The sequence below is a fragment of the Diachasmimorpha longicaudata genome, chromosome 4 (assembly GCF_034640455.1).
Source record: "Diachasmimorpha longicaudata isolate KC_UGA_2023 chromosome 4, iyDiaLong2, whole genome shotgun sequence".
In the NCBI taxonomy this organism is placed as follows: Eukaryota; Metazoa; Arthropoda; class Insecta; order Hymenoptera; family Braconidae; genus Diachasmimorpha; species Diachasmimorpha longicaudata.
In genome coordinates this window covers 9,290,420-9,307,803 of record NC_087228.1, presented here as the reverse complement: position 1 = coordinate 9,307,803, position 17,384 = coordinate 9,290,420, and the positions used below count along the sequence as shown (strand labels likewise).

Below are 17,384 nucleotides of genomic sequence, written 5' to 3'. Positions count from 1 at the left end.
CCAATAATTTCGCTCCATGTGGATTCTCGCCGAAGAAATACGTTAATTATCATTAGTCTCCATCCGAGTGGCACAACTGTGCACAATTATGCATGAATACTCATTCAGAGGGATGAATTTTTCAAAGGCCCTATTTTTACATCAAAACCCATTTTTTTCCATGATAACGTGCATTAACCTAGTGACTAACTCATACTACGAGGGGTAGGTATGCCTATCAGCCTCAAAGCCATTGCGATTTGCTCTTCCGTGCCAGAGGGTTCGAAAAAAAAGAGAGATGTTGGGCGTTTCAACTTGTCAGGAGAATTCCTTGCTAATTAATTACGCCCTGATTAGCGCAGCCCCTGAATTCACTCCTTTTTGTAACACACTGTCGATATTGACATTTGCCCTGCACTCATGTCCCTCTGGCTCCACGCAGGGGGGGGGGGATCCCTTGTTGGGAGGGGCAAGGGCGAGGAAGTTGGATGAGAGAATTCCAAGTGAACAGAAGATATGAGGGTGCATCGGGAGGGAGAGGGTTATCCTCTGTCAGGAAAGCTTGCGGATAAAAAAATGCGTGCGTGAAGGTGTGGGGCAACCCCTGTCTGTCGAGCGTGGGCTCATTTATCCCGCGACACGGATACTTATGCTAGGTGCCACATTGTGGTGAGAGGCTAAAGGATGAGTGAGAGTATGTGGAGAGTGGGTTAGCAAGGCAGGTAGGTTATGCGGGATGCTGAGGTCTTCACCGGGGCTACATGAGAGAGATGCGTACAAGGGAATTAGACCGTAATCGTCCACGCGTAGAGCTCAAGCTGAGGGGGAGATTTTTTTTCTACATTTTTTTTGCGGGGGAGGACGACTTGAGGGTGATGTCGGTACAATTTAATGGGATTTTTCACGTTCATTTTTATTGAATTAGTGGTGACATTTGTTTGAGCCCCTTTAAAAAATTTAATTCCTCTGGATTTTCGTCTAAATTTCGAATTCAATTATTCATTTGACAATATCTACTGGAAGTTTATCTTTTACGATGGAAATAAATTTGATGTGCGCTCAGGGACTGATAAAGTTGACCTTCAGTATCTCCCGATCAAACTATATTATTTGAATAAATCAAATTTTGTTTCCTATTAATGATGAAAAATCCCGGTGAGAGCGAACGAAATCTATCAATGTTCAAATTGATTCACTACTCCCTTGATACTGAATTCACTTTTTGTATCCCAACGACTGGAGCCTATCCTTCGGGCTCTTGATTAAGTTAGAGAGAGGGGGACTTGACAAAAAAATTTGGGAAACAGAATGCAGGAACTTGACTTCTCATTCAGCCATCTCTCGTCGCGCTTCAGTGAATTTCGTTTGGAGCGTAATTCAATTTTGTGCGCGGTCGGCGCGCAAAAAAAAATCAATTTCACCCGGGGTTGTTCTGCGCAGTCGCTTGTGTTTTTTCGTTGCAAGTGGTAGGCAACTTCTGGAGTTTATCGTCGCCGGAAGGAACAGTTTCTTCTTTACCCACCGTTCATACATTTTTTTCCCGCTATTTTTTCTCATCTTCGACGGGTAATGCAGAATTCTATTATCTTCCGCGATAAAAAGTATTCTAAAAACTAGTTTATCGACAATTACCAGCAACCATGAACCTCATGGATATTTTAAGAACAGTAATAATTGACGAAGTAATGAATTTACTTCCTAAAGATTAACATAAAATAATTAATGAATAGAAACCAGGAAAATTTCCATAAAAATAAGAATTTGTTATATTTTTATTTTATGTGTTTTCCGTCAATGAAAATTAATATTAATTACCTAATTTAATTGTTGCAGCATCTGTATCACCTACAAACGGGCGAAGGTGCTTTCAGAGAACGAGGGAGAGGCCGAGGAAAGGGGACAACAAGGGTGAGTTTACTAAAAAAAATCTTCTCCTCCCCCCAACCCCTAAAAACCCAGAAGTACTAGATACAAGTGTTTTATTGAATGGCCATTTGCCACTCGAATAGCAGTAGAAATATGTAGCTTCCCAATACAACTCCAAAACCTCTGTCCACACGAATACAAAAGAGAACCTCCCTTTCTCTCTCTCTCTTTCTCCCCACCCCTCAGCCACAAGAGCCCGAGAACTAGAGGGTGAGAGGGTGTCGCCCGGAAGCGACGTGGGGTCTGTACCGGGTGGTTTCGGAGTTGAGAGGCACTTGAACGCCCGACGATGTTTACGATCATCCCTTTTTGCACATTTCTCGTGTTTATCCCCCACCTGCGGACGGGAAACAATCCCATTCCTATCACTCTCAAGAATCCTCGAAACAAACAAAAAAACGAATTGAAGAATTTTTCAAAGCGGAGATTCATTAACTGAGAACATTTTAATCTTAATTATAATTATAATATTTGCATTGGATTTTAATTTCAATACAATTAAAAAAATAGAGAATTTCAATTTAAATGATGACAGTATCTCCATCCTAGAGGGGGAGGGGGGAGGAAAGGATAAAAAATTCGCTCGCAAGAGCGGAAGCCACATCTCTGCAAAGGCAGCATCAACTAAAAACAATAGAGACATTTTGATGGAAGTCTCCATCCACTTTCATCACGTCTCAATGAATTTATCTCATTTTCAAGATAAAATTGACAATAAAATTCAGCGTAGAGTCTTGACGTTGGCTGTACAGAGGAGTTTGAGAACTGATATTAAACAAGGCGCTATTGATCGATGCGTGGTGCGCCTGACTGTTCGGCACCCGCCATGTTTAAAATTTTCTCCCTCAGGTTTACCCACCCCCTCCCCCCTCCCCCAGGCTCAGAGTCTCCCGGCGGTTGGATGGTACGACTAGATATTCAAGTGGTGCATTTTCCCGAAAGACGAGAAAAAAAGAAATTGAGTGGCCCCTTTAATAACCTCACCTCTTCATCATACCGTTGGCAGTAAAAAATAGAGATGATGGAAATGCTCAACAATTTTGCTCATTTTCTTTTACTCCTCCCCCCTCGCCGCCCCGCGGTTTCTTATTTTTTACGACGCTGGCGCCCGTCTGGCTGTTACTCGTTTTTTTTTTATATCCAATGGTACGTGTGCTTTGAGACTCCTGATTTCATTGTTGTACGTGGAATTGTGGACCCAGAGACACGTAGAGGGTCGCACGACCTTGTGCGGCGCGGGTTCTCCAAAGGGGAACGTGGAGGGAAGTCTTCCCGATCCCGTTGGCGCCAACTATTTATGGATAACCCTCTGCATAAAATCCCACCGGGTATACACCTGTCTTAATCCACCCTTCGTTTTTGCAACGCCGTTATTATTGACATTTCGAGGAACCGTGGTCTATTTATTCATTGATATTCTCCCTTTTTTATGGGAGGTTTTTTTTCATCGAACACTTCTATGATACTTCTGTGTTTTTATTCTGAGTTTTTTCCGCGTCAGTGACGCAGAAATTCTAGAATTTTATGAACTCCCCGTTAAGTATTTATGTAATTGAAAAATTCACGAGAATATTCTGGTTGAGAGTTAACGTTTAATTGCCAGTAGAAATTAAAGTCCCACTGAAATTCGAAATCTCGTAAAAATGACAATCAACCTCCATATTTATTAAACATTATCTCTTTCCTAGTATTCTCTCTGAAAATGTTGCATTGTGTCATTTCACATTTTTCCAACTAGCTCTGAAATAAAGAAGACTCATGAAAAAAATGAAAATTAAACTCACCCCGCCATTACAGTGTTTATCCCACAATTTACGATGTATTTTTCTAACGAGGTTGCGCAACGTGAGAGAAAAAAAAATTTAATGAGTAGATTCGCCGAGCCGTACTCTCATTACGGTTCGTACCATTTATTATGGTAAGTAGATTGGGACGCATATCCCCAATCCTTCACCCTCCCATTGAGCCCAATGTTACAACGTAATACGACAAAGTTACGCGATTCTCCATCGTTTTATCGAACAATACAATTGATATATATTGCTTCGACTGCATCATACCCTCGGCACGTGTCCATTTTCGTTCACGTGCGCGATTGCGTTTTATGTTCGATTGAGCCGATAAAGGGCCGATAGTATCACAATACTCAATCACACTTTTCTCCTTTCCGTTATCTGTACTTCAGTGAAGAATTTTTACAATTCATTTTTCACTGCTCCCACTTCATTCACTATTTTAATCAACGAAGAATCATTAGAGGTGCAGCGGGGCCAGCGAGGCCAGGGAGAGAAACCAATTTATAATCCTCAAAAGTTAGATTAAATTAAAACACGAGACAGGAGTAGTTGCATAAAGAATTGAGGGGGTAAGAGGGCAATGTGTAATTTCATTTTGGCCTAGCGACTGACTCTAGGCCAAATGCACTAGTGGGGAAATACTGGAGAATGTTGGGATGGGGCTGGTGGGTGTGGGGGGATATTTTATGCTTTCGTAAATCGCGTGTAGCTCTTGTTGTACTTGTGCTCGTTTTGCGTCTGGCTTTTGCAAATACCGGGGGGATATACAGCTGGTCCAACTGCCTGTATGAATTCTCACTGGCTCACTAATGAATGTCAAAGCTTACTTGGTTTATGGGACGTTAATGTTGTTTCATTTTTATTTGACTTTTTATTAGGTGCATTTTAGTGGGATATTACTTCGGAAATTTCGAGTAAATCAACTGAAAAGTTTTACCAAAGTTGATTTTATGTCGCATTCAATACGTGTTCGTTTACATAAATTATGGAGTTTCTAATACGGAATTTTTTTATTGCAGTTTTTTGTGTAATTGTTCGTTCTCTCGGTTTATTTCATCCCTTTGTTTTGTCCTCATATTGCGTTTGTTTAGTTTAGGGGATTGGGAAACAGGTGATAAATCAATTCGGTCAAAACTTTTGATTATTCTCTATGTTCATCCACTTCACAAAACCCACGTGCAAAAAAGTCCAGCAGACGAGTGAAACATGATGGAATGGGGCACTCGGGGTATAGCGTGTCAGAGTGAGCTTTTTTATCCTCTGAATCGCTCGCAGTTATTCCTTTTTCAAAGGGATGACTGAGTGACGGAGTAGCTGGTAGAGAGCGAGTGAGTATACCAATGTAAACCAGAGGGTTGACACGTAAAAGAGGAAGGGTGTGATGTAGTGGCGAATGTCAGCCCTCTTCGCCTTTGGTACTCGCCTTCAAACAAAACTCGGAAGCTCACCTCCTGCAACTTGTTGCCTATATTTATTGTAAATTCTTTTATCACTTGAAATATTGAACTTCGCGGGCATTCCCACAACAATTCCTCTGATAATGAAAAGATGCACACATCTAATTATTCTAAAATATCCGGGCTGTTTTATGGCATCTGACGATTCTCTAGAAAAGTATCAAATCATGCAACTGGAAGAAAATTCAACTCTAAATTCCAACACCAATGTCCCACATCTTCTGAAATCTGTCCGCGAATATTCTCCTGAAGTTTCATTTGAAAATTTTCTCCGCTGTCCCCATCCCCTCAATTCACATTTTCCTCCGTCACAATTCCTCGAGCAATTCCCCGAAGAATTCTAAAAAAATTAATGCAAAATTCCAATTTAACTTTCAAAATTGTGAGACCTCCCGAGTTGTCATGCAGAACTAGCCCACTAGGATCGAATTTTCATGGTTATGCATTCAGTAGAAAAAAAGCACCGCGGTCAGACGAGACATTCACCCTCCTCTCCGCCGCCAGTAGAAACAGACGAGTGTCCCGGCGTCTATGTGCTACCGGTTGGGGAATAAAGGTCTCCACGCGATTCACAAGTAAAAAAAAACCTCAACCAAGACTTGCACCGGCAAGGAAAAAACACCCCAACACCCCCTCGCCCCGCGGGGTGCATTCATCTGAAAAAAAAAATATCACATTCAAACGGTTCATCAAAAACGAAAATAAACAACTCGGGAAAATCCCCCTCGTGGAACAACAGACGAGCCACCCAAGGAGAAAGAGAATTACAACGAAAGAGAGAGGACATACCGGAAAGATACGAGAACAACCGAGTCTGCGGGATTCTGTTCCTCATCCTCCTCTACCCCCGAAAGAGGAACGAAGGAGGCAGTGTGGGGTGCAATTGACGCGAGGGACTTTGGTGGAGGGCCGAGAGGGAAAGAGAGAGTGAGTGAGTGCCTCCAAGAGAGGGACTCCCCCAGCCAACCGGTGTGCCTCGATGCCGTTGGGGTAGACGGATTGGAAAAGAGGAGAGGGATGGCGCTGGGTAAAGAGGGAAAGAGGGTTGTAACGAGGAGGGGCAGGAGGGGGGGCTGGTTGGCGGTGGAGGGCAGAGGAAAGGGAGTACTCGACGAAGAGGAGAGAAGGCCCGTTGAACACGAGTGAGACGAGGCTGGACTGGGCTTCAAACGAAGATGGAGAATGAAAGATACACGTATACAACTCTACGAGGGTATGGTTTCGGTGTACGGCACGCGCGGTGAATAGTCGCGCTTACTCTCGCACGGGTATCAGACGGTATTTCGTTATTGAGGGAAAAACAAGGCTATCGCGCACCGGGGGAATATCAGAAGTATTATTTACTTAGGGGGTTGATTTTTTTTTTCTAATCGCTGGATATTTTTCTGGCCCCTGAGGCTTGAGGGAGTGGGTGTGGTTTGGGGAGTGATTGCAGCGGGATTTTTAATTGCTTCGCTTGTGGGATGTTCCTCCAGGGAAATAGTGAGGGTAACGGGGGTAGGACTCATGTGTGACATGTCTTACTGCGAGTGATACCAGACACTTGGGGTGGACGATTTACTACGGGTACACGAGGTGAGATTAATTCGCAGACGTTGAGAGAATGCGAGAATGAAATATTTTTTTTTTTGGTGATGTAGATTCTTGGAATTAGACGGTTTTCGAGGAGTTTTATTTTTAAATTCAATGTGAAAATGAAATCAATTGAAATTCATTGATAAATTAATTTTTTAATGACTATTTTTATGACATGAAGAAGTTTCGAGGATGGCATGTCGTTTAGGGAGTTGTAGCCTTTTCGCCCATTGACAGGTATTTGAGAAGTCGATGGTATGAATTGAAGCGAAGAAATCGGCTCGGAGACGCGGGAAATCGATTTTACCCCGCGCACGACGAGACACTCAAGCTCGTAGACATGGGGAAAGGTGAGCCGCGTACCTCCCCTATAACTGTTGTAATACGAGAGACATCATGTTGTCTCGCCGCAATGAGCGATTGAAAACGACAGTAACACTTTCATTCTTTCACTGTATTCCGTATTCGTTTCCCTTTTTTTCTCGAATTTTTTCAATTCTATTTTTACCTACCGCCGACAAACGACGTGTGCATACAGTAAAAGAGTGGAGACCGGGAGAATAAAAAAGATGAGAAATAAAAAAATTGGGAGACGGTTCAGTGAACGGCGCCGAGGTCAAATTATCCATCTTCCCTTGTCCTGTTCGTCGCGCGGGAAAAAGTTAAATAAATTGTCTGATGTATTTTGTATATTCTCTTCCTCACTTTGCACCTGAATACCTCAAATTAAGCCCTCTGATCCCCTTCGTAAATTGCTGAATTTTCCACGAGGCTAATTATTCTTGAAATCATCGCCTACTCCTGACGTTGAAGGATTTTAATTTTTCAAAGTCATATTTGAAACGCTCCCGACGATTTTTCAAAAATAAATCTGGATTCCTTATTCAGGCAATTAATGATTTCAATTCGATTAGATCTCATTTGTGAATTAAATGCTTGGGTCGAACTAGAAATGATCTCTCGAAATTTTATTTTTTTCAATATCATGTCAAATTAGTGTGCACAAATTATCAAATTATCGTCGGAGTATTTTTTGAAAAAAATGACTCCATATGAAAGTCACGGTATAATTCAATCCCAGACTAGCCCCTCGTAATTTGCCATGATTGCACGAACACCCCAGACGTTATTCAACCAATGCAGAGAAGTGGAATGGAAAATGTGAAGAAGAAAATGGAAAAAATTATTTCCTCTCATTTGGAGAAGTTGAGATTCTATAGAGGCTTGGCAGCGGCGAGGAGCTAGGATACAAGGGGGTGAATCGACACTCGACATACCTCTGAAAGAAGCGCGAGAAGGGTTAGAGAGGGAGAAAAAAAATAGTGACTCAAGGGCTACTCCAGTGGTGCTTGGTCGAAAAGAGCTTAGTGCTCTTTTCTCCAATTCTCTTCTCTTTCTGATCATTTAAACTGCGAAGTGAAGGCATAGAATGGAGAGAAGTGTTGCATCGGTAGTCACGTGTTTATGCGGTTGGGAACACCACGTGGTGGGTAAATCCTCCCCCGAGGAGAGTCTCGAAGCCAGTGGCTTTTAAACGTTAAATACCTGGGGTTAGAGTCTCGGTTGCTCCTTCTGGGGAGTCTGAGCCACTCTGGGTTTTCTTGTTACGCCTCGCTTGGCTCCACTCCATCAAACTACACCACCTCAGGGGGTGTTCTCCTGCTGTCTTCTATCATTTCTTTATTTTTTACGGCGGTGCATGAATTTCATTAATAAAGTCATTAGTTTTATTTTTCATTGATGAAGAATGGAGAACAAATTATGCAAAAAAAAATCTCTATGAGATTATTTTTTAGAGAACAGCTCATATCTGTTGGTTCAAATTTACCTGAGTCGCATAGAATAAATGAAAATCAGCAGGAGCTAAATTAGCAATTAAATCGGGATGAACTAGCTCTCACACTTTATTCCTTGTGTTTCACTTTGTCGACTAGATCCAATTGATTTTCATGAATAATTTAGAATGATGCATGAATTGTTCCAGTCGAAGAAGTGCTGAAATTAACGTAGAAAACTGCTTGTAAAAGTTTTCATGAAGTTTACGCTGAGTTTCCACGGATTCATTCCAACCGAAAGTTCCACAAAATCACGGATGCAGATTAAAGCCATTTGAATTATGAATTACGATGAGTGTAGTAATAACTTGGATTTCGGGGTTACTGTTGTGTGCAGTTCAATTCCGAAAGTTCATTGATAACGAGATAACACGATTGTTAAGTCTGGCTAACTGTGAGCGATAATTCCTTGATTAACGAATACCAATTCCACGTAATTTGGTGGACAATTGGTAGGTCATTGGTATCCATTGAATGCGTTTTAATTATGTTAAAACTCTTGTTAATGTGGGAATTCAATTTCTGCGGTGGAAATTTTTTATACCACTTTTCGTTAATTTCGGAGCTACAAAGGTTTAAAATTGTGGGGTCAATAGTGATGAAGTCAATTGAAACCGAGTTGAATAATTGAATTCACTCAAAACGAAATTCCGGGAAATTTAATTCTCGCTAGAAGAGAATGAGCAGAACTATTTCAGGCGCGAATAATCAGACAATGGTCGAACAAATATTTCTAATGAGTAATTTTCAATGATTATCAGGATTTTATCTCCAATTCTGAGGCATCTTCGATCTTACCGAGAAAATCTCGTAACATTGTCTCTATTGTTTAGGCCTCGACTTCACCAATAATTGGCAGACCTCAAAAATTATTGAAATCGGTCGGAAATTAAGAAATTTTATTCTGTACCAAAGTCATTGCAATTTTTTCTCCTCGGGGTCGTACAATGATGGAGTGAACTACCACTCGTGAAAAATCGAAATTCTTCTGTCATCCTGAGGACGAATATTTTCATCGGTGACTGTACGAGACGAGAGTGATTGCTCCCGTCGCCTTCGATATTAAAGTCGTGCCACAAGGCGTCCCTGAAGGCCTCCCTCCTCCAACCTTATATTGTTCACCACCCAGTTTTACGATGCACCTCGCAAATTGCATTTTGTGAGGCAGAGAGTAACTGGAGAATAAACGATGAAATTCCCCCTCGGCCATTTTTAGAGTCATCCAGTGTCGGGGTCAACTAGAATTTGAAAATACAATTGAAAGTCGGGAATGAAAAATTGATGGAGAAAGAGGAAGTTGATGAATGGCAATTTTTGCGAGGAATGACTCATCGTCGACTTTCATATTCACATTCTCCATTTTCTTCCTCATTTTCATTTTTTAACGAATCAACTTTTTGCGATCAGAGATTATCATCTCACATATTCCCACTACTATTCGCCAAACAGGCATTTCTAACCGGATGGCACTATAATTTTCGCGAAAGTTTTTTTCCCCGAAGCAAATAAAACCACGTCATAACAATACATATATACAAGACATTCAACGCACGTAATCGAATTCCAACGGAAGGGCCGATCGCCAGTTTCCGGTTCGGGCAGAGTGCCAAAGTGTCCTATGAGACATTCGCGATGAATGAATCCCGCACAACAGCAATGAAAATTAATCTACATTTCTAAAAATATTACACTCACTGACGTAAAAATAGCATTTAATTCTGTAAAATCGATCGATCATTTATGTCATTCGGGGCGGCACTCACAGTATTGAAAATGCATCATTTAAGTTTCAAGAGACAGCAGTCGCTTCGGGATATCCTCATCCTCCTCTCTCCTCCCACCCCTGAAACTTTGATAATTCGCCAAGTGGTGGGTCCATTAATAATTCCACCATTGTCTGAGAATACTTTACGACTCAAACTTCTCCCAAAAATGTTGGCGATAAATTGAAGGGGCGAGAACAATTGCTGAGGAATTCGGGGGCTTCAATTAAAATTGTAGAAAATATTTTTAATTAAAAGTTTATTGGACTTCACTAGTGGCATTATCAAAGTAATTTCTCATCAAATTAAATCGACTAAAGTGCTCGTTTCCTCTTGGATATGGTCTTCAATTAATCATGCAGTTCCGTTGAGTGAGTCACTCACTATAACTCAATCGACTATCTTCTATAATCTTTCGCGGGGAACAAAACTTTTTTGCCAAAAATATGTACTCGCTACCAGTGAATCTATATAAATAGTGCCATCTACCACGTGACTTTCCCCTAATTAGTAAATAATTTTGCCAAAGGAACGTTCTTTGCCAGCGTATAAATTTTCCAAGTTATCCCGAATGTGGAATTATGGATCAGCTATTATTGCTGGTATGGGCTCTTGAAACTATTACCAAAGTTCAAAACCAAGGGAATGTCATTTGTGGCGAGTGCCAGTGGCACGTTGAACTTATGGTAACAGCTTGAGTTTACCTGTGTTCCAGTTTAGTCTCATGGTTAGATATTTTAAGACCATTGGTGCTACGTCGATTCTCTCACAATGATCTGTCAATTTGTTTTTATATATTTAGAACAATGGATATTGGAATACTTCACAGGGTTTATGAACGTCCACGAACAATTGCTCATTCGTTCATTCCTGGAGATCGTTGTTTTCAATTTAGAAATACTGAGATCAATTAAGATAAATTCTTCACACTGATGGATTTTTTTTAAGCCAGGGATAGCTGAATCGAGCTTTCCATTCCGCAAATTTTAATTGAATTTAAGTTCATCAAACTGTTGAAGGTATTTTCAAACCGAACCTCCGGTGAATTCGGTACAGGGGGTTGTGGGGGATAGAATGGGAGTAAATCGTAAAAACCTGAAGATGTTCCTTTAATTTTTTACCATAAATTTTATTGTTCCAGAGTTACCGAAAAATAGCAAGACAAGTGAGTACCCCTGACAGTGCGCCAACCGGTCTTGGCAGTCCTCAAGCGGGTATTGGTGGTCTCCAGCAGCATCAAACACCCCAACAACAGCAACAGCAGCAGCAACAACAACAACAGCAGAATCAGCAGCCAATTCACACTGATCCCATGCAGCAGACAAAGGACAGTCTCAATTCGGCGGCGAATCAGCAAGCGGGAGCATTGAGAAACGGAAATCCACCACCTCCAGTTGTATCAATGGTAAGTTATCAGATTGTTTAGCATGAAAAGAATATCATCATGACGGTATCAAGTATTGTCACCCATGTCGTGCCACGTACTAGTGTCACTACTGTTTTATCAGCAATCGCACCGCTCCAGTTTCACTTTGATCATCGCGATTTCATTCAGGTCATTATTAATAGACACCCAGCCCATTTATGGCGGTTATCGTGTGTGCTGAGAGTCAAAATTGTCTTCTTCAAATTGAAGGATCGTATATAGGATAAATCATGGAATCTGGAGTTCATGCTTTCAAGGATAATTCGGGAAACATATTTAATTCATTGCAAAGAGAGAAAGGGTCGATAAGTTTATAAGCCAGATCAATCATTTGAACATATTGAGTTATACCCTAAAATTGGAGGGAATTATATCTGAAAATATCTTCTCCGTATGAATCTATATTATTTAGGCCAGAGATTAAAATGGCGCATTTGTAGCGGAATATTGAAAAGCCAATTTGCTACCGACAATCATTCAGGCGGTCCATTTAAACCATCGTAAATTAATGAGTAAAATATGGTCTTAATGGAACCCGCGAGTGATCCATTTGATCAGTTATAAATATCCATTTGCATTTCCGGGAATTATTTGCGGCGAGGAAATTAGTGAACGGGGAATATTATAAATTGGCAATCACAACCCTTAAATTGATGAAAAAATTTTTACTTGGAGAATGATTTTTTTCATGAGTAATGGGAAAACAGATTTTTCCTTGATTACTATCCACAAATTTTCACGCAAATTCACGCGATCTTGGGACGGCAAAAGTTCCATCGTCGTATGGGATGAGGTACAGCCACTTCAATGCCATCCCTGTCACCCCCCTTTTGAAATTCTCTACCCAACTCTCTCGGGGATGTCTCTCCTCTCCCATCTCTCTACCTTTCTCTGATGCACGTCGTTGCTTGCCAGTTCCTGTTCCTGCGGGTATTGATTCGCGTTGGCGGTCGGTCACCGCCCGCTTCCCCACTGAGCCGACGTCTGCCACTGGTCTAACACACCCCTTCTTCTCAACGATGCGCCACATCAGATGGGCTGTCTTCTCTATACGACGGTATTTTAATCGTCTGCATTCTGGTGGGCTTCTTATTTCTTTCCATTTCTCCTCAATTTTCTTTCAATGTTCATAACTTGAAAATAGCGGGTGAACAATATTTATTTTGAAAATTACTGTTACCGAAAAAATAACTTTAGGAGGAGATCAGGAGGATATACAACATTACGAGGGGGGGACAACTTTCTTATTAATAATTAACATCGATATGTGGAAATGAAATGTCAGGAATAGTTTCCTGAATCAATTTCTCAATTAAGGGAATTTTTCTCGTGGCTGTCATATTGAATGCAATGATTTGATCCAGTGCTAATAGATATTTACTAGGACGGAATATAAATCACGTCCTGACCAACAGATGTATCAGCGTCACTGGGAATGATCATTGAGGCCTTCATGACGAAGAAATCGTTTGTATCGTCTATGCGATGGAACGCGCAATTATGCACCAAACCGAGACCACGAAATTCCGGTACCTGTTTTTGGTGGAATGATGGGCGGAGAGTCGGGGGAAATATATGCAAGCTCATGAGCTGTTGGTGTGCAAAGAGAGCGAGAGAGATAGAGAGACGGGGAGGAGACGAAATTGCAAAGCCAATGCGCGGTTGAGGGCACATGTGGTTTTCACTTGGATATACCAGGCCACTGCGTATATTTCGTGGTACACCTGGGTGGAAGAGGAGAAAGGGGGGAAAACGACTGCGCAGCTCAACGAGCCGGAATTCGAAACAAAGGTAACCGTGATGTTTCGTTACTCGCGACGCGGTCAAATTACGTTAATGATTCACCCACCGTAATTCCATTAATTTCATCGGCAATTTACAGCATTGCAACCGTTGAATTCTTTCTATCGTCGGTGAATTTGCAATTTATTTCAGAAAATAGAAAAAAATGGCGAGACGAGAATATTGTGCAATTGAAGTTGGTTCAAATTTGTTTTTTTTATGGAGACTACAATGGAATTCGAAGCATTGCGATTTTTAAAGACATTGATTGCTTTCGTTCGCTTTTTTAGTTTAATTTTCATAATTTTCCGCTGAAAAAAATTCGTTTTTTTAAAGATCCAGTCCTTGCAATTTGATAGAATTTGCATAATGAAATTACTCGGTTCCTGAACATGAAAATTAGCAATTTACTGTGAAGGAAAATTTACAGCATGAGATTTGATTTTTTATCTAGCTCGGTCCTTTGAGAATCAGCGGACCTTGTATGATGGAATTAGTAATTTTGTTTTTCGGGCATTTCGGCGATGTGAAGTTTCCACTTTTCTGTGATAAAATGAGGAATTTGGTCTCCGAACAATTTGAATAATGAAATATTTTATGCCTTCCACTTTCTACGGTATTCTGTACTCACATTCTTAGAGAATAAAAATTACGAATTTACTCTGAGCAAAAGTGGAATTTCATGACGCCAAGTTTAAAAAAAAAATTACTAATATATTTTCGTATTTATCTGAGGAAAATTAAGCGTCTCACTCTCATATTTGCAAGATGTTTCTGCGACAGAACGAAGACGCGATTCATTAAAAAATACAATAATGGAATTCTTTCTCTCGTAAATTCCCTCGCGTCTCCCTTTCCCCAGAAATGAACAATTTACGGTGAAGAATTTGAATAATGGAATTTTAAATTTTTCCTCTGTGTCACCTCTGTTCACAAAAGTGCCCTTTTTTCAAATTGACGATTGAGTTTCATGGGATTTGGAACACTTCATCCGAAATTACCCCAAGGGGAATAGCCCGCCGAGGGGCATCCCCACGTCCCAGTTCAGAATTACCATTGGGCTCTCACCTCATCCATGCCCACACTAAATCCTCATCTCCACAACCCTTTAATGGAATATCCATCCATCGCAATTCGTTGGATTGTTACTGAATCACCGATAAATCCATAACCCGTGTGTCGGACATTCTCCCGCAGTCCGATCCTATCAGAAGTGTCAATGAATTATATACAGAGGATATCACGCTCCGGGCAGCGTTGACATTCGTCGATGGAATTGAAACCACAAATTGGCTACGTTGATACACAAACGCCCATTGATGATTCTCACTTTTACTTTCCACCGACATTCGTGTTATTCGTACTCTACAAGTGAGGGTAATAAAAACCTCCGGGATTGTCCAACAATTCGTGATCCCGTTCGTGATGGTCCTTAACACGTCTGTTAACCGGATGTGACATTTCAATTATGGTTTGGAATGAACGAAAATTCGATAGTGCATCCAGAGGCAAAAAACCACTCATTCAATTTATTTTGCAAAATGAATGATTGGAAATTAACAAAATCCTGAAAATGTTGAAAGAACTGTTTATCATTATATATTCATGTCCAGGAGACTGGTTAATGGAGAAAAATAAAAAAAATCCCTTCAACTACTTCAATAATTCCCCCTTTATCCCCCGAACAAGAAATTCCGCGTAGTCGTAGGTCAGGGTAGCACACGCTATCAAATGTCATGGATTTCTCACGCCCACTCATCCCTTACATAATACCACTGGGGGAATATAACACTGAAGAGGGAAACAGCTCGACACACGTTTGCAAAGATCGGATACTGGGTTGAAAGCTGGCAATGGGTGGGTACGGGTGCTTTTGGTTTGAGAGTGTCAGTACAGCGGTTCACTTGGCTGGATGCCCGTACAAACTCATACCTTTTCCCCTCGAGCAACATCGCCGACTCTCTTCCACTCCTTCGATGTTATCAGACCCCCACGGCCACAAACACCAATCCACACGGCCACTTGCGGGTTCGAGTTCAACACCCATTTCCTCAACCGCATCACCTCGTTTCGCCTATCCGTGTACCTTTCATCCGAATTGTGGATCATCGGCTCAAGACCTTGAACGCCAGCCGCTCCTCGTCGTTACTTTGGGTTGTAATGCACTTGGAGGGGATTTGGACTATTTGAAGGTGAATGAAATGGGAGTGAATGAATTCTGTGTACTACTAGCTTCCAATATTTTTTTCCTTCAATTCTCATGTGCGGAAAATTCAGTTGAATGCATTTTCGGATTTTAGTTCGATTTATTATTTTTTAGCGAATATTAACGGCTTTTGTCGCTACAGAAACCGGTGATTTCATGAAAATTCAATAGAAATTTGAATTTCTATTAGATGTATAATGGAAAAGTTTGGAAATTGTGAAAATTCAGTCAACTAGCTCTTCAATTTCGTACTGATTTGAAATTCAATTCACTGCGGTGTTTGATTCATTCAATGAATTTTAAAGTGTCAGTTATCACCGGAATAAAATCATGCCATAAACAAATTTATTCGTCACCAATAGACAATCTGATTTAAAATTTGGAGTACTGAAATATTAAAATACTATAAACATTAAAGAAATATTCCGTTGAAGGAGGGTTCAGTTTCTTCTCAATAATCTTCGCGAAATAAACTATTTCATCGCAGGCCTTTAATAATTTTCATGTGTGTCAATGAAGCTTCGAAATTCAAGCAGAATAAATTCACTTTCCATAATTGAATGAAACGACTAAATTCTCTCGATGAATTAAACTGTTCCTGACATTTCAATTGCTAATTGCTCAATGATTATCACCCAAAGTCAATAACTCATTTCCCGAATACATCGCTCCTTTTCCACACATGTAAACATCAGCCATTAACAGCTAAAGCTGCCAATTGACAATCAATTTCCCTGTTTTCCGAGTACACATGAAGTATACTTCGTTTCCCCACCCACGACAACGGTCGAATGGCTTAATGAAGGCTGCCGTTTGCAAGCAAACAAAACTCGCCTAATTAGTAATCCAATTATTTTGATTGGAGGCAAACATCAAAGAGCCCAATCAGCTCAATTTAAAAAACACTCGATTCAAAAGTATAGACAATGTTCATTCGTATTATTTGTTCTTTTGAGAGGTGTTAGAGTATCTCACGTTGTCTATAAACAAATAAAACCAGTGAAATGACAATTAAAAATTAAACTTTATTGCTTCGTACTAACTTTGTAGAATAATTTTTATTACAAAGTTCTTCTCTTTCTCTCTCTAATTATGATGAAAAACAATAAATTTTTAATTTCCATTCACTCCGCACATCTACTAGGGAAAAATTAGCATAGAGAACCGAAATTACAGGGGTGCAGGGAAGGGGATTAATAACAGTCGTTCTACAACCTCCAAGTACCCAGGGGGCTATTGAGATCGCTTCACCCAGAATCTCCGCAGAGTCGGAAACAATGTGCCTTGGAGATTACTTTGGAGGTGCAAGTGCTGGGGAAGGGAATGAAAGGGTAATTTAGAGGGAAGACCGCGGCCAGTAAACGGAAACGAGTCTGTCCCAGTGTCTAGTGTGGCCCACGGCGATTGAGGAAACTAGAAGCGTCTGGTGAATGCAACCGTGGCAGGGGTGCTTGGGAGGGACCTCAAATCCTCCATCTCATTCTCACTTGTAGAACCCCAAGAGTGCGACGTTTGAAATACCACAGACCGAACTTCCGTTTGAATTTCCAGGGCTGCGTTAACCGACCCGAGGAAATTCGCTTCCGACCACTGGCGAGGAGGGGAAACACCGGGATTACCATTGTAATTCAATGTTGGG

At 40.9% G+C, this 17,384-nt stretch overlaps 1 protein-coding gene across 7 annotated transcripts in view; it reads left to right on the top strand.

Moving 5' to 3' along the window:
* Tet (Ten-Eleven Translocation (TET) family protein) overlaps positions 1–17,384 on the top strand; it is a 66,231-nt gene that overhangs the window by 37,424 nt on the left and 11,423 nt on the right. For 6 of the 7 annotated variants that reach the window (XM_064119281.1, XM_064119282.1, XM_064119285.1 and 3 more), the window contains exons 3-4: positions 1,813–1,887; positions 11,473–11,736. In XM_064119281.1, the coding sequence (XP_063975351.1) occupies positions 1,813–1,887; positions 11,473–11,736 (339 nt within the window). Of the gene's footprint in view, positions 1–1,812; positions 1,888–6,285; positions 6,734–11,472; positions 11,737–17,384 lie in introns of those variants that run through there. The other variant, XM_064119286.1, reaches the window with a different exon arrangement.